At 46.7% G+C, this 25,259-nt stretch overlaps 2 protein-coding genes across 4 annotated transcripts; both read right to left on the bottom strand.

The window, feature by feature from the left end:
* Positions 1-1,723: 1,723 nt before the first annotated feature.
* Positions 1,724-18,161, bottom strand: KRBA2 (KRAB-A domain containing 2). 2 transcript variants are annotated; one of them, XM_055306000.1, is made up of 4 exons: positions 17,357-18,161; positions 15,783-16,580; positions 12,418-15,163; positions 1,724-7,654 (listed from the first exon to the last, which is right to left on the bottom strand). In XM_055306000.1, the coding sequence occupies exons 2-3, from the start codon at positions 15,814-15,816 to the stop codon at positions 13,908-13,910; spliced, it is 1,290 nt and encodes a 429-aa protein (XP_055161975.1). In that variant the 5' UTR covers positions 15,817-16,580; positions 17,357-18,161; the 3' UTR covers positions 1,724-7,654; positions 12,418-13,907. The 2 variants fall into 2 exon arrangements, with proteins under 2 accessions (XP_055161975.1, XP_055161976.1); XM_055306001.1 differs by having other exon boundaries at positions 16,431-16,580.
* A 1,027-nt stretch (positions 18,162-19,188) lies between these two features.
* Positions 19,189-24,873, bottom strand: RPL26 (ribosomal protein L26). 2 transcript variants are annotated; one of them, XM_055305141.1, is made up of 4 exons: positions 24,795-24,873; positions 23,911-24,083; positions 22,291-22,431; positions 19,189-19,365 (listed from the first exon to the last, which is right to left on the bottom strand). In XM_055305141.1, exons 2-4 carry the CDS (start codon positions 24,076-24,078, stop codon positions 19,237-19,239), a joined length of 438 nt encoding a protein of 145 aa, XP_055161116.1. In that variant the 5' UTR covers positions 24,079-24,083; positions 24,795-24,873; the 3' UTR covers positions 19,189-19,236. The 2 variants fall into 2 exon arrangements, with proteins under 2 accessions (XP_055161116.1, XP_055161117.1); XM_055305142.1 differs by lacking the exon at positions 24,795-24,873 and adding an exon at positions 24,242-24,744.
* Between the last annotated feature and the right edge of the window lie 386 nt (positions 24,874-25,259).

The raw sequence follows: 25,259 nt of genomic DNA, 5'->3' as shown, positions 1-25,259 counted from the left end.
GCTCAGCAGTTGAGAGGCTGCCTTCGGCTCAGGGCGTGATCCTGGGGTCCCGGGATCGAGTGCCGCATCGGGCTCTCTGCAGGGAGCCTGCATCTCTGCCTCTCTCTGTGTCTCTCATGAATAAATAAATAAAATCTTTAAAAAAATGAGCTCATTGCTTAGTATGCTGCTTTTCATAGCACTTGAATAAATAAACTTTTATCATGAAGAGAATCCAGTTGGGTTTTTTGTTTTGTTTTGTTTTGTTTTAACCCCTAGGGCTGCTGTTAAGCTTGTAGTCTCAGGCTGTAGGATTGGCAAACCTGCAGTGAAACAGGGAGATATAAATAAGGTGAATAAAAACCAAGTGCCTCCAGAGAATGTGAAAAGAAGCCACAGACTAAGTAAAAAACATTTGCAGAAAATATATTGATAAAGGACTCTTATCCAAAATATACACGTAACTCTTAAAAATCAACGAGAAAAGAGCAATCTTATTTAAAAATAGGCAAACAATCTGAATATAGACAGATTGCCAAAGGTGACACACAGATTGCATATAAAGATAAGAAAAGACGCTCAAGGTCACATGACATGAAGGGATTGCAAATCAAAGCAAGGAGAGGCCACTGCACACCCATTCGCATGGCTAAAATCCAGAACAACAGCAAATGCTGGAAGTGATGTGGAGACAGGAACTCTCATTCGTTGTTGGTACAAGTGCAAAATGGTGCCTTTGAAAGATAGTTTGTCAGTTTGTTACAAAACATACCCTTGCCTTATGATCTGGCAATTGTACTCCTAGGTATTTACCCAGTGAATCAAATATTTATACCCATACAAAAAGCTGCATGTGATTATAGCACCTTTATTCATAATTTTCCCAAATTGGAAGCAACCTAAATGTCCTTCAACAGATGAATGGATAAACTGTGGTCTGTCCATACAATGGAATAGTAGTCAGTGATAAAGAGTAGTGATCTATCAAGCTACAAAGACATGGAGGAAACGTAAATGCATATTGGTAGGTGAAAGGGGCCAGTCTGCAAAGGCTCCCTACTGTATTGTTCCAACCATATGACATTCTGGAAAAGGCAAAACCATGGCAACAGTGAAATGACCTGTGGTTCCCAGGCATTTGGAATGTGGGGGTTGGGGGGGGGGTGGGGGAGAAAGAATAGGGAGAGTGCAGGGGATTTCCAGGGCAGTGAAACTATTCTGTGACACTATAAAGGTGGATACATGTTATTTTACATTTGTCGAAATTCATAGGATGGATAACACCAAGAGTGAACCCTAATGTAAACTATGGACTTTGGGAGATAATGATGCATCTTGTTGGCTTATTGACTGTCACAAGCATACCACACTGGCACCAGATGCTGGTGTTGGGGAGATGGTTATGTGTGTGTGGGTCTGTGTGTTGGGGTACCTGGGGGCTGTGTGTACTTTGTGCTTGGTTTCACTGTGAGTCTAAAACTGCGTTCAAATATTGTCTATCGGGATCCCTGGGTGGCGTAGCGGTTTGGCGCCTGCCTTTGGCCCAGGGCGCGATCCTGGAGACCCGGGATCGAATCCCACGTTGGGCTCCCGGTGCATGGAGCCTGCTTCTCCCTCTGCCTATGTCTCTGCCTCTCTCTCTCTCTCTGTGACTATCATAAATAAAAATTTAAAAAACAAAAAACAAATATTGTCTATCATTAAACAAACACACAAAAAATAAACACTCCACCAAGTGCCAACATGGAGAGAATATAGAGTTTAATTTTCTACAATGGAGAAAACACAAGCCTTATGATTTTCTGCCTCCACAGATCATTCGACAGAAACAGGCTAAGAACCCCTGTTTTGCAGAAAGGATTCAGCTAACGAAGGACTACTGTTTGAGGGGGAAGCTGATTGATGAGATAGAAACTGCAGGCACCTGTGAGAAGTCTGGCTCTGTCTGTGTAGCTGACTAGGGATTTGTCAGACACTGTATTCTACTAAATCCTTGGAATTCCCAGGCACCCAGGACCCACCAGTTGTTTAAAAAACATTTAAAAAAATTATTTATTTTAGAGAGACAGAGGGAGATCATGTGGACAAAGGGGCCGCGGGAGAAAATCTCAAGCAGACTCCCTTGCTGAGTGAGGAGCGGGACATGGGGCTTGATGCCATGACTCTGAGGTCATGACCAAGAGTTGGATGCTTAACAGACTGAACCACCCCATGCACTCCTAAAAAAATTGTTTTAGATATTGCAGACTTATAGAATATTAGTTGCAAGAATGGTATAAAGAATTCTTTTATACTCTTCACCCAGATTTCCCCAAATGTTAACATGATTACATTTGCTTTATCTCCCCTGGCCTCTCTCTCTCTCTCTCTCTCTCTCTCCACACACACACACACACACACACACTTTCTCTACTACCATTTGAGAATAAATTAAACACGATACCCCTTTCCCCTCAGAGACTCCACTGTGTATTTCCTAGGAACTCCTACATAACCACAGTACAATTATCAAGGTCAGGAAATTAACATTGATAAAACAATGCTGTAACCTGCAGGTAATATTCGGATTTTGCCAATTGTCCCAGCGATGTCCATTACAACAAAAGAAAAGTCCCGGACCATGCACTGCATCCAGTTGTCATGTCTTGTTGGCCTCCTTTAACTGGGACAGGTCCTTAGTCTTTCTTTTATTTCCTTCAGTCTTTGTCTTCCACACCTTCGATCTTTTTGAAAAGCACAGGCCAGCTGTTTTGCAGGATGGGCTTCAATCTGGGCTTTTCTCTCATTTCTTCATAATTAGATTCAGGTAATGCACTGTGGGTAGAAACGTCACAGAAGTGCTGTGTTGTACAAATGCTGGGGATGTTAATTTGATCACTGGGTTAAGGTGGTGTCTGCTAGGGTTTTCTGCTGACCATCCCGCCAAGCTTATTTCCCCCGAGAGCAGTCCTCTGGTACAAAGTAGACAGAATGGAGGATGTTCACAGATGAACTGCAAACAATCTTTCAACACTCAGCTTGAGCAGCCTTCATGTGGGGCCATCACTGAGCCTTCACTCCCCTTTATTTTTATTTTTTTCACTCCCCTTTATAGACTGGGAAGTCTTTGCCGTGTCCTGAGTCAGCACTTAGCATGCTACCACGGTCACTTCCCTGGTGGTGTCCAAAGACCAGCATGACTGGCACACAGTTGGTGTCTATAGACACTGAATGGATGGATGGAAGTGAGGGTGTGAGGAGACAGAGAAGAGGAAAAGTCCAGCCTGACGACAGATTTTGGGGAGATTTTTCCTGATACAGAAAGTGTCTGCAACTAGAGAGGAAGCTACCGTGTCCAGCCTGGCCTAACTCTAGTTTAGGCAGAGGGGCAGTGTTTCGGGACTGGGTTATCATTGGTGATCTGGGTAACATGTGGAGGGAAGACCTTAGTGGTCCCTACATTTAAGGCAGCCGTTTCCAGATTGCTGCCTTGCAGAAAGGCAGAAAGAGGTGATACCCTTCAAAGAACAGCACACTTGGTGCTGAGGTGGAGGAGAGAAGCAACTTCTGGTCATTGAATGACTCACCAAGGTCAGGAGTGACCCATCTGTGTGAAACTCCAAGAGGCAAGGCTCATGAGAGCTCACTCACACTGTCATGTCAAGGGAAGTGCCTAAAAGTGAGAAGAAATCTGAGGTCAAAGTTCCAGCTGTGGAGAAGCTATTCCGAGCAAGGAGCTAGTCAACAGAGAGGATGTCACAGTTCAAATTCAATAGAGCAGTGGATTCTATGAAGGAGACTCAGGGAAGAAAAAGGCAAAATATTAGGACTAAATTTTAAATGGGAAAAGGTAAGATCTAATTAGATCCAAATGAAAAAATCTTTAATCAGTTATTAATAGAAAAGGTAGACATAAAATAAGCAAGCTTCTAAAAGGCAAAGTCTCATACTAAAACGGAAGGCCAATTTGCTCAGGAAACTCATATTTCCTGCCCACTTTGTTTGCTTGGAAAAAACAGGAGAGCAGACCATCTGGGGTAATTAATTCTGGGGTAGAAATGTCAGAACCTGGGTAAACAGAGATTAGCGCCAAGATAAAAACAATAAAAGGAACCAGGAACTAAAAGAGAAACCACATTTCAATAAATTCAAAGGGGTAGAATTCTGGACAAAACTCAGAAGATTCCAGGGAGAAACCTATTTTGCCATTGGTTAACTTTTTGAACAAAAAAAAGTCCTGGTGAGGACTCTTGCTCCTTCATATTTAAATCATCTCAGGTTTTCAATCAATTTCTGTAAAATGTCCACAAGTCAAGAAGAAAGGTGTGTAAAAACCATTTAAAAACAAACTCCTGGGCAGGCCGGGTGGCTCAGCGGTTTAGCGCCACCTTTAGCGTGATCCTGGAGACCCGGAATCGAGTCCCACGTCCAGCTCCCTGCATGGAGCCTGCTTCTCCCTCTGCCTGTGTCTCTGCCTCACTCTCTGTGTCTCTCATGAATAAATAAGTAAAATCTTAAAAAAAAAAAAAAAAACAACTCCTCAGAACCTTCCCTTTCAAATACTACAACCCAAAGCCACAGAACTGGAAGAGGTTAAGGTTAAGTGGGCAGAGGTGATTAGCCTCCACGGTGATTGAACTTGGCTTTGGCAAACCGTGCTTTAATGGTCTGTTGCTCTAATGTCCAAATAGCATGCAACATAATTGGGAAGCAAGTGTGTCAGTCAGGTTCTCAGGCAACTTTCTTTGCTCCTCTCAGTGCTAACTAGGGACACTCCAGTGCTTGGCCTCACAAAGCCACTGGGAACAGCACCACAGAGATAACAGAAGAAGGTGTTCCTTCTCCTAGAACTGCAGAAAAGCATTTATTTCACAACAGAGAGCTAGTTCTGACAAAGTGGTAGGTGGAGAACATTTGCTAGAGCATCTATCTCTGAGTCTCTCATCTTCTTTCACCTTCTTGGAAGCAGAGACATGAGCCCTGATGTGAACCTCAGGCGCTGGGGTTCTCAGAGAGGCAGGAAGTACAAAAGTACAAGAGGACAGTTTCCACATTACACAGAGAGCAGGAAGAGAGCTCTAATCTGGGCTGGTTCAATCATCTGTTTTTGGTTGAGGGAACCAGGTTCTGGCAAGTGTAAGTGACTACGGCGGGAGCCTAGACTGGCTGACAGCCTGATTTTCTCCCTCCTGCCCCCATAAGATTCACATGCCTGGACCTGAGGCCTCACACAGAACCAAATCTGCACATTGTGCACGTGTCATGACCACATTGTGTGCCACATGAGTAACAGGTGCTACTAGAAATTAATGAGCAAGGTCAAGAAGTGACCTTGGACTTAGAAAGACTTGGGTTTGAATCTTGGGATAAATGCCCTTTCTGAGCATCATTTCCTCCACTGTAAAAGAGAGAAGTTAAGTCAAGTGACTTTGCTACTTAAACTTATTCAGCTTCAAACTACTTTGTGGAATTGTTAAGGATTAAATAACATAATTCAAAGCACCTTAGCATTTTAGATAAATCGGCATTCGGTGGTGCTTACTATTGTGAGCAGAGCTTTACTACCAGATGGCATGAGGCAGATTGTCTCTCAGTTGAAGCAAGGTAATGGGGGCCTGACTCAGGGAATTGGAGAGATGGCAACAGATTTAAGAGACATTTCAGAGTTATTATATCAGTTATCTATTACTCCATAGCAAACCACCCCCAAGCTTAGTAGCTTAAAACTACAATCATGTATTTTTCACAAATTCACATCTGCAATTTGGCCAGGGCTTGTCTCTGTTTCATACAGCATCATCTGAGGAAGATCAACCAGGAGCTGGAGGGTCCTCTTTCCAAGATGGCTTACTCACATGGTTGGTAAGTTGTTTCTGGATGTTGGCTAAGAGCTTAGCCAGGGCTGAGGGCTGGAGGCATTGGTTCCTTTCCAAGTGAGCCTCTCCACAGGGAAAGCCTGGGCTTCCTGATAGCATGGTGGTTGGTTCCAAGAATGAGGATTCCAAAAACAGTGAGATGGTATTTGTGATTTCATCTCCAAAGACAAATATCACTACTTCTTCTGTACTCTACTGATCCAGGCAGGAATGCAGGTCTATCTAAGTTCAAGGAGATTACAAAACCCATCTCTTGATGGGAGTCTAGAAGGGCATGCATCATAGAAGTCGCATCCATGCCTGGAAAACATAGCCTGTCATTGGTAGGGAATGACATGATCTGCCAATGATTGACTACAGGCAGTGAGGAAGAATGAGTTATTGAGGATTACTGAGGTTTCTGCCTTAGGTGACCCCGTGGTGCCATTAACAGAATTTGGGAACACAGAGGGTATTGTTAAAGTATTCAGACAAGTAGGCCATTAAACTGGGGTGGTGCTAAAACCATAATAGCCTCCATAAGCAAAACAAAACTTAGGCCAGAGCCAAAGAACTCAAATCCAGGCAAGTGAAACTTTAGAACCCATCAAAAGCAGCCAACTAGGCTTTCTAAGTAAGGTGACTGCTTAAGTATAACCAATCACATAATTGCCTTGCTTTGCTTCAGTGACTTCCCTGTGAAACCTTGCCCCAGCTCCTATCAGGTGAGCACTCCTAACCACTTTTGGGTCAGCACTGCTCAATTAAAATTGATATTTGTGCCAATAAGCTCTTCCAAAAGCTAATGTGCTTCAGTTTATCTTTTCCAGCATGTCTGGGGTGATTACTGGCCCTGAGAAGACCATAAGTAATGTGAAGACTGGAGCTTGGAAGGGGGTTAAGGGAGTTTGGCACACACAAATCTTTTAGCTGATATAGACTAGAAAAAATGGTTGAGGAGGAAGAAAGGGAACAAAAACCCAGATTCTTGGAACACAGTATCTCAGTGGAAGGAGGAATGAACAAGTGGACCTATGTAGGACAAAACCCATTAGATTTCAGTTTCATGGAAGCTGAAAAGAAGGTGAGTTAAGAATTGAAGTGGATTGGGGATCCATGGGTGGCTCAGCAGTTTACCGCTTGCCTTCGGCCCAGGGCGTGATCCTGGAGACCCAGAATCGAGTCCCACATCAGGCTTCCTGCATGGAGCCTGCTTCTCCCTCTGCCTCTCTCTCTCTCTCTGTGTCTCTCATAAATAAATAAATAAATATTTTATTTAATAAATAAATAAAAATCTTTAAAAACAAATTGAAGTGGATTTAACATCCCAAAGAAGTTCAAGATGGATTAGGATTGAGTAAGAAAGAGGCTGTGGGCTAGGAAGTGAGGGTACCCTGGTGACCTTTGGGAAAGTAATCCATAGCATGTACCATTATTTTTTTTTAAGATTTTATTATTTATTTATTCATAGAGATGCAAAGAGAGAGAGAGAGGCAGAGACACAGGCAGAGGGAGAAGCAGGCTCCATGCAGAGAGCCTGACATGGGACTCGATCCAGGGTCTCCAGATCACACCCTGGGCTGCAGGCAGTGCTAAACCACTGCGCCACCGGGGCTGCCCAGCATGTACCATTATATAGCCCTTTCTAGTGTTAAAAAAAACTGCAACACAAGGCTGAAATGCCTTGCTGGAAAATAAGCCACTCCTTGCCTCCCTCCCTCCCCCCGTTAATAGCAAAAGTGAATAGATTAAATACCTAAATGTTCAGACCCAGAACTATAACACTTCTAGAAGAACACACAGGAGAAAAGCTTCATGGCATTGGTCTTGGCAGTGATTTCCTGGGGATGACATCAAAAACACAGACAACAAAAGCAAAAATAGACAAGTGGGACCACGTCAAACTACAAAGTGTCTACACACTCAAGGACAGAGTGAAAAGACACACTATGGGAGGAAATATTTGCAAATCATTTATCATTGACAAAGGGTTGATATCCAAAAAATATAAGGAACTCCTTCAACTCAAAGCAAAAAACCCCCAAATAGCCCAATTTAAAAATAGGCCAAGAACTTGGGCACCTGGGTGGCTTAGTGGTTGAGCATCTGCCTGTGGCTCAGGGTGTGATCCTGGAGTCCTGGGATCAAGTTCCACATTGGGCTCCCCGCAGGGAGCCTGCTTCTCCCTCTGCCTGTGTCTCTGCCTTTCTCTCTCTGTGCCTCTCATGAATAAATAAATAAAATCTTAACAAAAAAAGTAGGCCAAGGACTTGAATAGACATTTCTCCACAGAAGACATTCAAATGGTCAACAGGTACATGACAAGATGCTCAACATCATTAGTCATTTCCCTAAATGCAAATAAAAGTCACAGTGAGATACCACATCATACTTGTTAGGAATGTACTATCAGTAAGACACAAAAGGTAACAAGTGTTAGAGAGAATATGGAGAAATGGGAACTCTGGCCTACTGCTGGGGCAAATGGAAAATGGTGCAGCCACTGTGGAAAACAATATGGAGGTTCCTAAAAAAATTCAATATAGATATATCATATAATCCAGCAGTCCCACGTCTACACATGTATCCAAAAGAGGTGAAATCAGGATCTTGAGATGGTATTTGCACTCCCATGCTCACAGCAACATTAGTCACAACAGCCAGGGTGGCAACAGCTCACATGTCCATTAACAGATGAGCAGATAAAGAAAAGGTACTATATGCCCCCAAATGGTTTATTGAACCTCAAAAAAGAAAGAAACCCTGCCAAATGTGACAATGTGGATGAGCCTTGAGGGCATTATGTAAATAAGCCAGTCATACAGGACAAACACTGCAGGATTCTGCTCCTATGAGGTACCAAAAATATTCAGAATACAAAGAAGCAGAGAGCGGAATGGTGGTTGCCAGGGATTAGGGGGAGGGGAAATGGGGGGGCCGCTATTCAATGGGTATAGAGTTTCAATTATGCAAGATGATTAAATTCTAGACATTGGTTGTTTGCCTGTAGTTAACAATACTGTACTGTATACTTAAAAATTTGTTAAGACGGAGATCTCATGTGAGATGTTCTTATTGCCCAAAACCAAACAAACAAGGATCGTCTCTCCCTCAAAAAAAAAAAACCCCTAAAAACCCACACAAAGAAAGCAGAAGTGTATTTGAGCAGACTAGCTCCACTGCAACTTCTGAACAGCGAGGGTAGGCCAACGGCCGCGGTGCGCTCAAACTTGAAGGCCTAAACGTGTCCCGACCCAGTGCTCCAGGGCCAGCTGGGCTGAGAACGTGCTGTGCGTGTGAACACGCAGAGGGGACGACGGCACGAGGGCACGGAGCCCTGTGCTGACCCATGCCCGTACAGATGCCCCCTCTCTCAAACCTCATAGTGGCTCTGTGATGTGGGGATTATTACTCAACGAAAGCCTTTTTGGTTGAAGTGTAATCGACATACAACACTACACTGGTTTCGGGTGTACAATGTACTGCTTCAACAATTCTATGCCTTTCTTGGTGGTCACCATGGAAGTACCATGTGGGGTCACCACCTGAGGTTGGGGTTATCATTAGCTCCATTTCATGGACGAGCTTGGAGTTCGGGGGATGGTTAAGGTGGCAGGTGCCGGGTACGTGCAGAGGCAGTGCCTGAGCTCCATGGAAGGATGCTACAGAATCCTTCCTTCACTGTTGAGGGGATCCTTTTCAGCCTGCTCTCCATTGTATTCTAGGAAAACTGAACTCCACGGGCCTCCTCCCAGAATTCTAGAGATTAGCCCTAAAAGTGCAAGTCTTCGTATGTCACAGAGGGAGTCTTGGAAAGATGTGGAGGTAGAAGCCGTTCTGCATTATGAAACTGCCTTCGGCTCAGGGTGTGATCCTGGGATCTGGGATTGAGTCCCGCATCAGGTTCCCTGCAGGGAGCCTGCTTCTCCCTCTGTGTCTCTGCCTCTCTGTGTCTCACAAATAAAGATCTAAAAAAAAAAAAAAAAAGGAGTATCAATCTGCTGGGCATCTGGGTGGCTCAGTCAGTTGAGTTGTGATTAGTCTGATTAGTCTGCCTTCAGCTCAGGTCATGATCTCAGGGTGCCTGGGATCAAGCCCTGCGTCGGGGTCCCCACTTGGCAGGGGTTGGGGTGGGGAGCCTTCTCCCTCTTTCTCTCTCCCCCTGCTTGTGCTTTCTCTCTCCCTCTTAAATAAAGAAAATCTTAAAAAAAAAAATAGCAATTTGCTGTGCAAAACGAAGATCTGTATGATTTTAATGGTTACTTTTTGTTTTCTATTAATATAATCTGCTCTTGCAAGTGTTATTTGAATACTGAGATTTGTAAGTAACCCACGACTTTAGAAATTTTTGCTGCACCTCATAAAAACTACCTCTGAAAGAAACTGTCCAATTGTTGCTATGGGTTCAACAGCAGGCCCCACCTCCAAAAAGGATGCTGAAGGCATACCTACCTGTACTTTTGAATGTGACCTTACTTCCAAAAAAGGATGCAGATGAACAAGTTAAAGTGACATCACTAGGGTGGGCCCTAACCCAACACAATGGGCTCCTTATAAGAAGGGAACCCTTCGACATGGAGAGACATACACAGGAACTTCACCTGAGGCTACCCGAAGCTGGAAGAGGCACGGAAGTCTCCCCAAAGCCCTGACAAGGAGCCAACCTTGCTGACATCTCAGACTTCTGGTTTCCAGAGCTGTGATAGGAGAAATTCTCTTGCTTTGGCCCCCAGTTTATTGGGGGCAGCCCCAGGAAACTCATACAGCGGTCTAGAAAATAACGGAGCAATCACTGTATCTCATCAGAAAGGTTTGTTCACTCAAGACAGGATCACCAGCACGTTTCTCCTCTCCCGCATGCACAATGGAAACATTAAAACTCTTGCCCAGCTCAAGTGTGTTTCGTAGAAAAGGACGGCCCTGCTCTGATGACATTCTTCCTCCACACCGCCGCTGCACACAGGCACATAGGGTGTCAACTACCCGTTTCTTTTTCTTCTGTGGCCTCTGCTCGCTCTCTACTGGCTGCTCTTTTCATTATTCCCTTTTAAAAATTAGTAGGTTTTAGATGTTGCAAATATTTTTCATGTATCTTTGCTTTTTATTTTAAGATTTTATTTATTCATGAGAGACACACAGAGGCAGAGACACAGGCAGAGGGAGAAGCAGGCTCCCTGCGGAGAACCCGATGTGGGACTCGATCCCAGGACCCCAGGGTCACACCCTGAGCCAAAGGCAGACGCTCAACTGCCGAGCCACCCAGGCGCCCCATTCGCTCACTTTTTAAAACAACAATACCTAAAATTCCATATGTATTTGAGATTTTCACGAGGGCAAATATATTGACTTTTTCTTTTATGCCTTTTGAATTTTCTGTAGTGCTCAGGAAGGCTTTCTCCATTCTGAGATCATGACAATCCTCCATCTTTCACCCAGTATTTTTATAGTTTCATTTCTTGTTTAGGAATCAGGCTTCATGTTTTCCCTGATGAACAGCTAGTTGATCTAGCACCACTGACTGGCAGATACCACCCCTCCCGCTGATGTGGAATGCCACTTTTAACATAAATCCTTAAAGGCACAGAGGTCAGTTTCTGGCGTATTCTGACTCCACGTGCCTTTCTTCAGCAACAGGCACAGAAATACAGGTGCCGGCATTCTGCACGGCCAGATGGTGGCCCCTGGAGGACACACATGCAGACTGCCCCCTGGGGGCTACCCCTGAGCTCCAGTTCTTTGCTGCCACGCAAAGATGCAGGCCTGGTATTGCCAGCTCTTGTAAGTTTTCAAGAGGTATATGTGAAATCTCATTTTTTTTTAAACTAAAGATTTATTCATTTATTCATGAGAGACACAGAGAGAGGCAGAGACACAGGCAGAGGGAGATGCAGGCTCCCCTAACGGAAGCTTGATATGGGGACTTGATCCCAGGACCCCGGGGTCATGTCCTGAGCCAAAGGCAGATGCTCAACCGTTTAGCCACCCAGGCGTCCCTGTGAAATCTCATTTTGAGACTGATGGCAATAATTTTTCTAATTGCACACAAAAGCTGAAAGCAGTTGGTGGTGCACAGGTAGGCCTCTGAACAGATGCTGACAGGGAGGGTTAAGGCCACACTGGATCTTGGAGCCCACCACTCTCTCCCACCACCAAAATTAAGAAGTAAAAGGGGGAGGAAGAGTGGCAACAGCGCAGCTCGGGAAACCTGGGTTATTTGTCGCCCCCTCCCTGGGGAAGACAGGGATGCTGTGCCCCATCTTACCTCTCACCCACAAGGGTCAATGATGGGCTTCCTGGTTGGCCTGGCAACTAGGAGATGCTAGGTCAGCATGAGGGTAACATGGGTCAAGCCAGGCCTCCCAGACCCTGCCAGGGTGAGTGACAAAGGAGCAATGCCAGGAGTGAGGTCCTGGCCAAGTATGGAGCAAGATTCTGCTCCCCGAAACAAGCTGGAAAGTGCATGCCTCCTTTCTAACAATAATGCAGCCTTCCTGGATACCCAACTTAACAGTTTAACCAGGAAAGGAAGGACCGAGGCCTTCAGCTTTCATGTGTGTGTGTGTGTGGGGGGGGATGGGATTTGCTGGTAGCAAAGACAACTCACATGATAGAACTTGAGTTTAGAGAAGCTCCTCCACACACATTCCCTCATTGGTCTCACAATGCTGTGAGGCAGGCAGTGTCTCCCCTTCTGCAGGTAGGGGTAGGTACTGCCCTTTACAGAGGAGGAAACCAGCTCTAGGGGCAATTCAGATGGGCTCCGGATAGTTCCAGAATATGCAGGAAAGGTACATGGAGAACACAGACTGTAGGCCCCTCTCGTTTCCGGTGTCCTCCTCTGCAGACTCATTCCCACAACAAATCCTTACTGAACACCTCTGATGGATTAGGCATTCGTCTGGGCCTTGGGAGCACAGCAGTACACAGATGCAAGGCATTAGCCTTCTCCTTGGCTAGGTCAGTTTTCCTCACTCTGAATCATGACCCTGACTGGCCCTTGCTCTGTTCTTCTCTGGCCAATGTTTGCACTTTGCTCCACAGTCCCTGGCTACTGGTCATTTCCTAGAATGTACTGACTTGTTCCAGAAAGACATGCTTTTCTATTCTTGAGGCAGAGACACCTGGCAGACTCAGACCCAAATTCCATTCCTGACTTCATTCTGATCAACTTTTCAAATATGTTTCAGGCAAGTCCCACAATTCCCTATCCATGCTGTTCTGAGAGCATGGAGGGCACACATGGTTTTCCTTGAAGCAGGAAATAGAGCTGAGATGCTGAGGTGGCCAGTCTCCAGGGTATGTTGGAGCAACCTCTTTTCTCATTACTTGTTCTTCATCTACATCTTTTGCCCTGATGCCCCCATCTTCTGGGACATTGTCAGAGGAGCACGCTTAAGACCCCATTGGTTCATGTTCTGCAGGCAAACATACACTTCTTAACTGCAGTTGGTAGAACTCTGTCCCCCAGAAAGCTACATCCAAGTCCAAACCCCCAATACCTGTGAATCTGACCTCACCTGGAAAAAGGGTCTTTGCAAATATAATTAAGGTGAGGCTCTCGAGATGAGATCATCCTTGATTGAGGTGGGCCTTAAACCCAGTGACACAGATTTGGTATCCAACGGTGTCCTTGTAAAAGACAAAGGAGAACACACACAGTCAAGGAAGGGAGGCCATGTAAAGACCCACACAAAGATGAGGCAGAGACTGGACTTATTTTACAAGCTAAGGTACACCAAGGGTTGCCAGGAGCCACCAGAGAAAGGAGAGACACATCGAATAGATTCTTCCTCAGAGCCTCCAGAAGGAAGAGACCCTGCTGATATACTGATTCTGAACTTTTGGCCTCTAGAATGGTGAGAGAATAAATTCCTATTGTTTTAGGTTGCCAGGTTTGTGAACATTTGTTATGGAGGCCCGAGGTCCCAAACCTGACCTGGTTTTCCCCAGTCCTTTGAGCAAGGACTGCCACGGACAATATGACCAACCAGAGGGCAGCCTTCATATCCCTTTCCCTGGGGAGTATGGCACCAGTTCCCACATGGCTGTGCAGGGCCCACGGATGCCATGGATGCCCACTCAGCAGGTGCCCTCTCACCAGCAGAAGAGACCCGGGGCCCCCTGTGAGGTGCTGGGTTCTGCAGCTTCTGGAGCAGTGGGATCGAGGTCCTCATCCATATCAGATCGGTCTGCCCCAACCTCAGCCCTTTCTTCCTGCCTGACCCAAAGGCTACTTTCTAGCTGTTCTTCAGCAAGTTCCAGCTCTTCCTCTGTTTGTAAAACGGCCACAGTTTCCCGGGGTAAGTGTGATGAATACAGCCCGAGTTTGGCCTTAAAACCAAACATCGCTTCATATGGACTCTGCTGTAAGGAAACGTCAAACAGCTGATTCTTCACCATCTGCATGAATCTCAGGCCTTCGGCCCAGCGACGTGAGCGGTTACTCTGCATCCAGGCATTTACCATGTTCTTAACATCATGGCTTGCTCGCTCCAGGGAGCCTGGGCCTTGGCCAGGGTGGTGCTTACCACAGACAATCTTTAGGTCCGGCCATACCTCATTGAGCTCATGAACAACCTGGTTTGTGAACTCTACGCCACTGCCAGATTCTAACATCCTAGGTGTACCAAGAATTGTGAAGATATCCAATAGGACACTGACCACCTCATGAGCCTGTTTCGCTTTTAGTGGCCGTAAAATAATAAACTTGGTCAAGTGGTCCTGGTAATATAAAATAAACTTGAACTCACCATCAGCATTTGACTGCATGTCAAGTACTTCAATCTGGCATCTGGAGTCAACGTCCTTAAAAGTCATGGGCTTGGGGGCAAGACCTCTCTTAGGTGCTGGGTTCTTCTGGTGACATTGTTTACACAGTGTCAGATACAAGACAATGACTTCTTTGGTGACATTGCCGTATTTTCCTTGTAGCTCCTTGAGCATGCGTGTCCGCCCTCCATGTCCAATACTGAGATGCGTATCATGGAGAATATCAAACAACTCTTCCTTATGCACGTAATACCGTATTCGATCATGTTCTCCATGAGTAGCTTCTATTAGTCTCTCTGTGCCTTGCACGGAGATCACGTCGTATTTTGCTGCACGGCGGTAGTCACGTGATGACTTCTTTCCCTTCTCCTTAGCTTCTTTGACTTCCTTTATTGTTTGAAAGTACTTTTCTTTGGAAAATACCTTGCTGTTGTAACTTTTGCTTTCTACTAACTTTGTCACGCTTATGAGAAACTTTTCTCTCATGTTATGTATCTCCATTTCCGTATCACTTGCATTGGAAATGCCAGAGGGGTTACTTCCAGCTTTCTGGGGCATCATGGAGAACTGCAAGAAGGAGTCTAAGAAGAGGAGAGAGAAACCACGTTAAAAATCACTGCTATTCCATATGGAAGACTTTCCCTACAAAGTTCCTCACTCTTTCATCTGATTTTTGAAGATTACTACATAAAAGAAAGATAACAGAGTAAGAGTACAAGGCAGTAACAGAAAGCAACTAGAAAGCCAGCTAAGATCACCCAAACCAGAGCATGTCAAAAGAATTTTAAATCAGCAAGATACATATACAAAGATGCAGTAATTTTAGACTTTAGGCAAACAGAATAAATCAAACTGTTAGCTCATAAAGCAAAGACTAACTGGTCTTTATTAACTGAATAGGAGAGAGGATAAATGGAAATGCTTAAGGAATTAGACTAATATCCTCCTTCAGTAACTTTTAAAATATAAATGGGAGAATGTTGCTGGAAGGAACACATGATAACAGCAAACTCTGAACTTGAAGTTAGCACCAGGGAGGGCTTTTTAGCCTTCCCACAATCAACATAACCATTTCTTGTGGCTGAAGAGTCTGTCCCCATTTTAGGAGAATCAAGGAGAAAAGTGGTAGGAAATTTTTGAATGATGGTTTTCCCTGTTGACTGTACAGAGGATTAGTGAATGAAGATTCTGAGTCCTTACCCTCAGGGACCACGTTCTCATAACTATCTAACATCTTCCCCTGCAGTAGTCTTTCCCAGAGGCTTCTGAATACTTCCAATCTTTGGTCATATCCTCAAATGTCACTACCTCTTGAGATGACACCAGCTGCTGCCACAGGAACCATTCTTGGGGCCTGGGCTACAGAACAGCTAGCTATAGCAGGACTTGGGGAGAGACAGTGGAAGGTACCAGGAATGGAGGCATGCCAGCATAAACGGCTCAGAATATGAGTCATGGGAATATTATAAGGAAGATAACAGAAGTAAAGAAATGCTCTCCAATCCAACAGATGAGTCCAGCTTTGCGGGTGAGGAAAACAAGTTTTGGTCTCCTGGGAGATCTACAGGCCCAGACTGTTTTGACACTGCCTGAGCTGAGGCCCACGTATTTCCGGAACAAAGCAGAGAGTCCAAGTGAACTTGGGTATTCCAAGACTGGGAGACACTTTTGGGTACAGGCTTGATGGCTCTGAAGAGAGGCAGCAGGGTTTGTTTCCAGAAATGGAAAAATTGCACCTATGTGCAGAGAGATTTGTCAGCAGAGTATCATGCCAAAAAGAGGTATGCCAAATGGTCCACACTCCACCATGATTGGAGAATTCTGCAGGGAGAGAATCTGACACTCAACTGAGATTTCTTGGAACTCCCAGTTATAGGATGGTGATGCGGCCCCAGGAAGAATTCACATGATGAAAACAGGAGTTAACAACAATCTGAGGAAAACAAGATCCCTGGGATCCCAGCCATCAAATGTAGAGCCGAGGGGCAGAGCAGAATCCTGAAAAGCAAAGAAAGATGAAAAGGTTTCAAAGCTCTGAGTCTTAGTTAAGCTGGGGTCCTGAAGGTTCTCCACTAAAAAGGCTTTTTTTTTTTTTTTTTTTTTTAATTTATCGAAGATACAGAGAGGCAGAAACATAGGCAGAGGGAGAAGCAGGCTCCACACAGGGAGCCCGACGTGGGACTCGATCCCAAGACTCCAGGATCACACCCTGGGCTGAAGGCGGCACTAAACTGTTGAGCCACCGGGGCTGCCCCTAAAAAGGCTTCAAACTCTTTTGCTCACCATCACTAGTTGACCATAGAATATTCCTGATTCTAAGACATTATTGACTATAAAACAGTTGACTTACTGATGACTTTGAGGGGAAAAAACAGAATCTATATTAAACGAACACATCCAAATTACTATATGAAGGCAACACACATTTTAGTATTAAAGAAATAGAATGTTTGCAAATGCTGTTTAAGTCTGAGCTTAAGATCCTCAGTGCAGGGGCACCAGAGTGGCTCAGTGGTTGAGCGGCTGCCTTCAGCTCAGGTGGTGATCAGGGAATCCTGGGATGGAGTCCGCATCGCTTCTCCCTCTGCTTGGGTCTCTGCCTTTCTCTGTCTCCCATGAATAAATAAAATCAAATCTCAAAAAAAAAAAAAAAAAAAGAGAGAGAGAGAGAGAGAAAGAACTGCATTGAGCTTACTGGTGCGATCTGTGACGTGAGGTAACTGATAAATGACCTTGGTTGGAGGAAACTGGAAACATCTCAGTTCCTCACCTACCTGTGAGTCCTCGCTTCAGCGTCCCAGACCTGGAATGTCCTTCATTGATCTCGCGAATCCCTGCCCAGCTCAACTCAGCCGCCTTCCTGATGCAATCAGCGGCTCGAGCTGACTGCCACCTCTCCCTCCTCCGGAGAGCCCGAGCCACCCACTGGAGCGCTCTGCTTTGCATTTGCAGTCGACTGGTTCAGGTGGACACAACCCAGCAGGTAGGGGCTGAGCCATTTACCCAGCCGTATTCCCTCAGAGGGCCGAGGGGTTCAGAGCTGAGACAGAAGATGCTCAGAGGATGTGAGGCAGGCACTTCCCGTACAGGTGCGTACAGGTGCAGCGCGCCAGGCCGTGCGCGGGGACGACAGAGTGGCGGCTTGGGTATTCCACTTCCGACTCTAGCACCGACTGCGTGCCTGCCTCGGGCAGCTTCTGAGGCTTCAGCTCCCTAACCACAACAGGGGGAGGTACCGGTCGGCCTGATGAAGAAGCGTGGAAAAGGCAGATGAAGCACTGAGCACCGCTTCCCCGCACCTGCCGACAGACACTCCGCCAGCTCCCGGAGACCTGCTGCGGGCGCCACCTCCCCTGCGTAGCCTTCCTCCCTGCACCCCCGCGGGGCGCGGCCACACCCCCTCTCCTGCGAGGGCCTGCAGCTCCGAGGCCGGGGGTAGGCAAGGAGGGCCGGCGGCCCCCGAACCCGGGCCGGTCGGCAGTCGGACGAGGGAGGCCCGGGCAGTGAGGGTAGGTGCGCCGGGGGCCGCAGCGTCGGGGCCTGTCCCCCGCCCCCACCCGCGGGCCCGCGTCCAGCCGCCGCCACACCTCCCGCCGGCGCCGGCGCCGGCGCTCCCAGGCAGCTCGCACCGGAAGCCGCTTGGCGCCGGCCGGAAGCCCCGCCCCCGACGCCGCGGGCCGCCAGGCGCCCTGTCCTGCTCCGGACCGGGTTCCGCGCGGGCCGTGCGCCGCCTGTCGTTTGGCGGTCTGGGGTACCAGCGGCCGGTCTGCGTGACCTGGGCAGGGCGAGCCACCAAGCCCGGACCCCCGCGGCAGGACCAGTGATTCCCCGTCGTTGTGGCAAAGCCTGCAGCCTGGAAAATAGGAAAGTAAGCTGCATTCGTCATTCTGCACCTAGAAGCTTCACCAAGGGAAGGCAGAAGCGCACGTGCCGTCCGTTTAAAATGAACATTCCTGGGCAGCCCTAGTGGCCCAGCGGTTAAGCGCCGCCTTCGGCCCGGGGTGTGATCCTGAATACCCAGGATAGAGTCCCACATCGAGCTCCCTCCATGGAGCCTGCTTCTGCCTCTGCCTGTGTCTCTGCCTGTCATGAGTAAATAAAATCTTAAAAAAATAAATAAAACGAACATTACTTCAAAGTGCAGTCTCAGCACTTCTTCTGAGACTGCCACTCCTCGGAGCAGCACCAGCACAAACAAGACGGTAAGGGGGGCGGGGCAGTGGTCCAGGCACTCCTGGAAATCAGCAGCTCCTGCTCCACACAAGCCTTAGCCCACCGGCAAGACTGAACATACACACTGTATGCACATCTAGTCGCAGCCCAGCAGCAGTGAGACAGAACCCGTTCAGGAGACACAGGACCCCACAGGGCTTTTTCTCTGGGAGCCAGAGTGCCCCCCAAATACTGCCTGCTTCGAAAGGGGGGAACCCCCACTACCTATCAGTCCTGATTCCAAGACTGTGTTAATCTCGATTACTCAAGAGCTGATGCTCAAATGGAAAACCCACTCTACTTGGTCAAGCCACAGGACAGGGTGGCCTGCCTCCAGGTGGCAAACCCACTCACTGGGAGGGAGGATTCTTCCCCAAGCACCACACAGAAAGCAAAGGCTCTTCATTTTAAGTTTTTATTTAAAGTCACATATAAGGTTACTTTACTCCTGCATCTTCTCAATGGTTTCTTCCTTATATTTGCCCTTTTCCTTTCCTACTTGGCGAGATTTGGCTTTACGCTCAAGGATCTTTTTGCGGTCTTTGTCCAGTTTTAGTCTAGTGATAACCACCTGCAGAAAAATAAAACACGTCTAAGCTTTCAACAGTTATCAGCTTCTCAAATTACCAAGTCAGACACACGTTTGTTTCTATTGTAATTTGAGGATCATTAAGTTGGAACAGAGATGTAGCTTCAACCCACAAAACCACAGTACAGATGCTGTGACAAATCTGTTAGAGGCCTCCAGATGATGGTAAATTCAGGTCTTCTGAAGGAAGGTGAGGAAAAGGATAAGGGGGCACTGAACCAATACAGGTCTGGGAACCTGAACCGAAAGGAAAATCTCTGCCATCAGAGAGCTTGTATTTCCGCAAACCAATCCAGTGGATGCACACCAGACTTTGATATACAGAAAAACAGGGCAATATGGGGACGCTAAGGACTGCTGCCAAGCAGGGGCTAAATCCTATAGGGTATTAAACGAAGCCCTATTGACAAGGCTACATACAGACACCTGAAACCTTGAACACAGGATAGTGAGAGACATCAGACCATAAGTACTGTATGATGTCACTAATAGGTGGAAATTGTAAAGTCAAACTTGTGAAAACAAGAATATGGTCAGCAAGAGATGGGGGACAGGACAGATGTTAAGGGTATGAACTTACAGTACAGTAGCGATACATACACAATATTGTATCATAATCACCAAGCTTGCTAAGATACTTATATAGCACATTAGAAGTGTGAATTATCCCTACAATGCCAATCCTTTTATATACAAATCTATTGAACATCTTACACACCTTTAATTTACACATTATGTCAAATGTATTTCTGTAATAGGAAACATGGGGCACTTGGGTGGCTGTGTTTAAATGTCTGCCTTTGGCTCAGGTCATGATCTTTCCAGGTCCTAAGATGGAGCTCCATGTCTGGCTCCCTGCTCAGTGGGGAGTCTGCTCCTCCCTCTACCAAAGACATAAATAAAATCTCAAAAAAAAAAAAAAAAAGACAAATACCTGAAAAGAAAGGAATACCTAAAGAAAGTGAAGAGTTGCTTTGGTAAAAATTACAGCAAGTACAAAGGTGCAGGGGCAGAACAACTTGGAAGTTTTACAGGTTGTGCTTCTTAATTTTAAGTGTGCCTAAGAATCAGAGAGCTTCTTCTTTTTTTTTTTTTTTTTTTTAAGAGAGCTTCTTAACATAGATCCCTGGACCCTGCCCCCTGTCCCCAGTAGAGCTGGGAACAGAATGTGGAATCTACCAGGTGGGCCAGGTGATGCTAACAGAGGACACACCACGATTAGCATGGCTGGAGGAGGAGCCAGGAGGCCAGTAGACCAAGTCATGAAAAGAGGACATCTACAAGTGGTTGGTGAGGGGATCAAGTAAGACCTTGCAGGCCACTTTGATGGGAACAGATGGGATTCTGGATATAACCTGACAGCAGCTAAGGGGGTGGGGATGAGTGGAGACAAGCTGCCATACAAGGTGAGCATGGCAAATAGTGAACAAATTCAGAAGTCTGAACATATTAGGTTTGCGGTTATCAATTAGAAATCCAAGAAGGCAAAATAAGCAATTGGGTATTGATATTTGGGTTGGAGTCATCAGCCTTTAGAGGTCTGAAGTCCTCAGAATGAAATATAACAGATGAGGACTGAGCCACAGTGAAGGCAATGTTATATCCTACGCCGTGCTGTCTTAAAAAGACGATGAATGTATCCTTGGATTGGTGACCAGGACAACAGCCTATCTACTGGTGGACCAAATATAAGACTGGTGATGCCTAGAAAATGGCCCAATTCCTTGCTCTCAGGAGACACACACTAGAAGAATTAAAGGGAAGGGTCATCACGCTTGTAATCCTTTGGGGATAGGGCAGGGGGGTAAGGACCATGGGAAAATGCTAGTAGTGAATTCCAGCTCAAAGAGATGCAGGAATTTTGCTCCATCAACCCTTCAACTTTTCTGTAGTTTGAAAAAACAGATTTATGGCAGCACCAGAAGATCTTTTAAAAATTGTTAGAAAAAAACTTAAGAGACTGCAATATCAGAGAATTCACATTCAAGCCTCAGACAGGCACCTACTATGACAGACCAAGAATCTCTATCCTTGCTCAAACACTACCACTATCGATGAGATCTTAGCTTGGGGGCTTCGGTTTTCCCATTTGTAATGGCTTAATACTTTGCAGGGTTATAAAGTTGCCATACTACTTACTTGGCTTTATCTATTTATTTTTTAAATATTTGTTTTAGGAGGGGAGGGAGGGAGGGAAAAAGGAATCTCAATCTGACTGTGCCGAGTAGGGAGCCCCACAGGGAGGCTCAATCCCAGAATCCTGAGATCATGACCTGAGCCAAAACCAAGAGTCGAACGTTTAACCCACTGAGCCACCCAGGCACCCCTGCTTATTCAACAGGGTATCAGCTCCATTTACTAGAAAAATTACTGCATTTCCGAGATTTTAAGATTTGTTCACTGTGACTTTTGATGAAAAAATACATAAAATAAACACGATGACTATTAAAGACCCCTCGATTTGAAAAAATTTCCAGAACTCCATTCAAATACTGTATGTTTAAGACTAGTTCCTAGCATGGCAAGCCGTGCCCACATTGGGATGTTGGTTGGACAGGGTCCGGTGTGGAGAGCCCCTTACCAAAAACCGCTTGGTCAGAAAAGGGGCTACCCCTTTGCCAGTCAAGCAACACAGGGTCATGGAGAACCTGGTCCTAAACCACTCAGACATCCTGCTTCTGGGTTGGGGTCTTGAATGTAGCAGAGTGGCTCCCTTCCTGTGATCTACTGAAAGTCCGCCCTTGACACAAGGGTTTGTAAAAGATAAAAAGAAAAAAAAAATACTGCGTTCTAGAACCTCTAAAATCAGGGATTCTATTTCTTTGGGAAGGCTCTGCAAACAAGCTATCACATTTGCTAACACTTCCGGGAACTTCTCTACCCTCGAGCATTCTCAATAATACCTACCTTGCTAGGGTGAATGCCCACGTGGACAGTTGTGCCATTTGCCTTCTCTCGCTGTACTCGTTCAATGTAGATGACATACTTCTTCCTGTAAACCTGGACTACTTTGCCGATTTGCTGACCTTTGTAATGTCCCCGCACAACCTAAATTAAAAAAACAACCCAGAAATATTAAGATTAACCTTGTGAACCAAGAAAGCTACAAATCATATAAACATCACTCTATCAGATCTACAAGACCTTTCAATCTTGAAAGACTTAACAGTTAATGGAAACGTGCCAGTAATTCTCCCTGGCTTTAACCTGCAAATAAACCAAAGTATAGTGATGGACAGCGCATCCATCAACTGGTGGTCAATAAGCAGCAGTGGGCTAGGTAAAAGGTTAAAAACGAGCACACTTCAGCTTTTCATAGCAGGTTGGTAACAAGGAGCTTTTACTTCATCTCGAAGGAAGCAAGAGGCCATAAGATTAAATCCACAACCCATTCAAGCGTCCAACTCAGTGCCAGACCGGCAGCAGCAAATACGTATGGGAACCAATTCTTTCCCAAAGTTTCAGTTTCCTACCCAGGAGTCCTAGTGATCACATTTCTCAGGCAGCAACACAAACTGCTTCTGCACAGATGGTTCTTTACAGCTGCAGATTTTCTCCCATTAAGAGATCTGGAAAACAGACTACCTCCCGCATCCACTGGCAATCCTGGCACCAGCACAGTAGCAACCAGTGGCTGTTCTCAACCCACACCACTATCTGAGGACGTTTTTTTTTTTTTTTATTTAAATGGGCGTTAACCTCATCCAATAATACTGGGGACAGGCAAGCTGCTTTAGAGACTTGCCTGAATCTTATCAACAGCAGCTGCAGGTTACAGCTAAGAAAACACAGAGATCTTCACTTAAATTGATTTGATGAATTATTTACTAGTAAACGTAATACCACCACGTAAAACTATGGTTCAGTTAGGGCTTCTGCATCTGGGTTCTGATTCAGACAGACTTCTGTATATTGTCCTCAAATGCATCTTTGGTGACCAACCACACCAAGAAAAAGCTCATCACAAAGTAATGTCCTGGGGCAGGCCGCCTGCGTGGCTCAGTGGTTGAGTGTTGGCTTTTGGCTTCAGGCATGATCCCAGGATTGAGTCCCACACTGGGCTCCTTGCATGGAGGCTATATCCCCCGCTCTCTCAAGAATAAAATCTTAAAAAAAAGGGGGGGGGCAATGCCCTGGCTCTGAATCATTTCTCCTCTTCTGATTAATTATGTCCACATTGTGATGTTTGGAACAATCAATACTTTTTCCTGTTAGATTTTCTAAGATTTTATTTATTTAAGAGCGCCAGCGAGACAGTACAAGCAGGGTGAGGGTCAGAGGGAGAAGCAGACTCCCAGATGAGCAGGGTGTAGGACATAAGCCTTGATCCCAGGACCCGGAGATCATGACCTGAGCTGGAAGGCAGACACTTCACCGACTGAGCCACCTGGGTGCCCCCCACCTCCCGTTTCATTTTTCAGTTTCCTGTTGCAACCCTGCTCTGGTGCATCATTCCCCGAACACAATCCCTCTTCCAGGCCAGATGTGCAGAACATCCGCCAGGATGACCCGTATCACTGCACCCACTTGCACTTCGTCATCCTTCCGGATGGGCATGGACCGCACGTTGTACTTCTGCCTCAACTCTTTGGAAAGCGGGGAAGACATGATCTTCCTGCGAATGTGGGAAGGCGCATTGAAATGCCGCTTACGATTCTTGCTCCGGTCAGAAGTCACAAACGGATTGAACTTCATGTTGGCTGCAGAGAAAAAGCAAAAGACGCGTTAAAAACCCTTAAAATGATTGCACGATGTCGTCCGGTTTCCAGACAGGTCACAGCAACAACGTCACCTTGAGAGGGTGAGCAAGCCCAGGACACGGTCACGTTCTCCCGGGATGCTTCCTCCACAAACATACCCGTTCTAGGTCACACCCTCCGAACCTCCGAAATCCCGGCGGAGGAAGTGAAGACAATTCGCACCTCCATGCGTGAGAGCAAACCGGACCCACAAACTCAGTCACTCAACTAGCACGTCACGCTTTGCAAAGACCAACAACGTCCACACGCTGTGAACTCGAGTGAGAGGACACTGAGCTCCCGACAAAGTGCAGCGTTTCTTCCGTCCCCAAACCTGGGAAATCCCGGGTCCCAAAAGCCGCCTCTCGGGCAAGCGCGGCCTGGAAGGCCCCCCGGCTTCAACAGAAAGCTATTCCGAGACTATTCTTTAAGAAACGACGCCGACTAGACTTCTCTCCATCCGCCGATGCCGAGTTCTTAAATCCCCTCTCCCCGTCCCTTCCCGAGTCCGGCGGCCCTCGAGCTAGCGGGAAAGCAGGTCCAGATCATCCTAGCCCCTCTCCCTGGGTGCTATTCGTTCGCCGGAAGAGTATCGGGCTTCGGGGGTCAAAAGACACTGCGCCCGCGAAAGGATGGCCGCGGATTGCTCGCGCTCGCATCGCCAAAACTCACCTGCGAGCGCCCCAGCGATGGCCGCAGAAGGGAAGAGAGCCACACGCTACTTCCGGTTCTGTAAGTTTACGAGAGATCTCGCGAGACCGATCATCGCCAGGAGCGAGAGAGGCGCGGGATTTGAATGACAAGAGGAAGCTGGGAAAGAAATGGATGACTAGTGCCCCCCGCGGCCTGGAGGGGAACTGCAAGGAGCTGCAAAACCTCGTCTTTCAGACCCTGGTGCCTCCCTGCGCAGGTCCGGGAAGGGTCGTTCCCGGGCAGGTGGCAGGAGCTGCTCAGAGCGTCACTGTCCCCCCGTGCGTGGTGAGGGAGCGGGCGCCCCCTTCTCCGAGAAAGGGCAGGTTGTAGTAGCGGCCGCCAGGTGACGCTGGGCCTGCGGCCGCGGGTCACCTGGGTTCCGTGGACACCGAGCTCGCCAGCCCTTCGATGAGGGGCCATGGGGTGGGGGTGGGGGTGGGGGTG

The sequence above is a fragment of the Nyctereutes procyonoides genome, unplaced genomic scaffold, assembly GCF_905146905.1.
Source record: "Nyctereutes procyonoides isolate TBG_1078 unplaced genomic scaffold, NYPRO_anot_genome, whole genome shotgun sequence".
Classification (NCBI taxonomy): domain Eukaryota; kingdom Metazoa; phylum Chordata; class Mammalia; order Carnivora; family Canidae; genus Nyctereutes; species Nyctereutes procyonoides.
The sequence above is the reverse complement of the archived record's forward strand: the minus strand, read 5'-3'. Positions and strand labels throughout refer to the sequence as shown.

Excerpts from the sequence above, each read along its gene's own strand:
- KRBA2 (XM_055306000.1), bottom strand. The coding sequence starts at position 15,816 with ATGTTAGATAGTTATGAGAACGTGGTCCCTGAGG. Across the intron at positions 15,164-15,782 it reads TGAGAACGTGGTCCCTGAGG|ACTCCTTCTTGCAGTTCTCC; the intron begins GTAAGGACTCAG and ends TCCTCTTCTTAG.
- RPL26 (XM_055305141.1), bottom strand. The coding sequence starts at position 24,078 with ATGAAGTTCAATCCGTTTGTGACTTCTGACCGGAGCAAGAATCGTAAG. Across the intron at positions 22,432-23,910 it reads GGAAGGATGACGAAGTGCAA|GTTGTGCGGGGACATTACAA; the intron begins GTGGGTGCAGTG and ends TTTTTAATTTAG. Across the intron at positions 19,366-22,290 it reads TGGGCATTCACCCTAGCAAG|GTGGTTATCACTAGACTAAA; the intron begins GTAGGTATTATT and ends ATTTTTCTGCAG.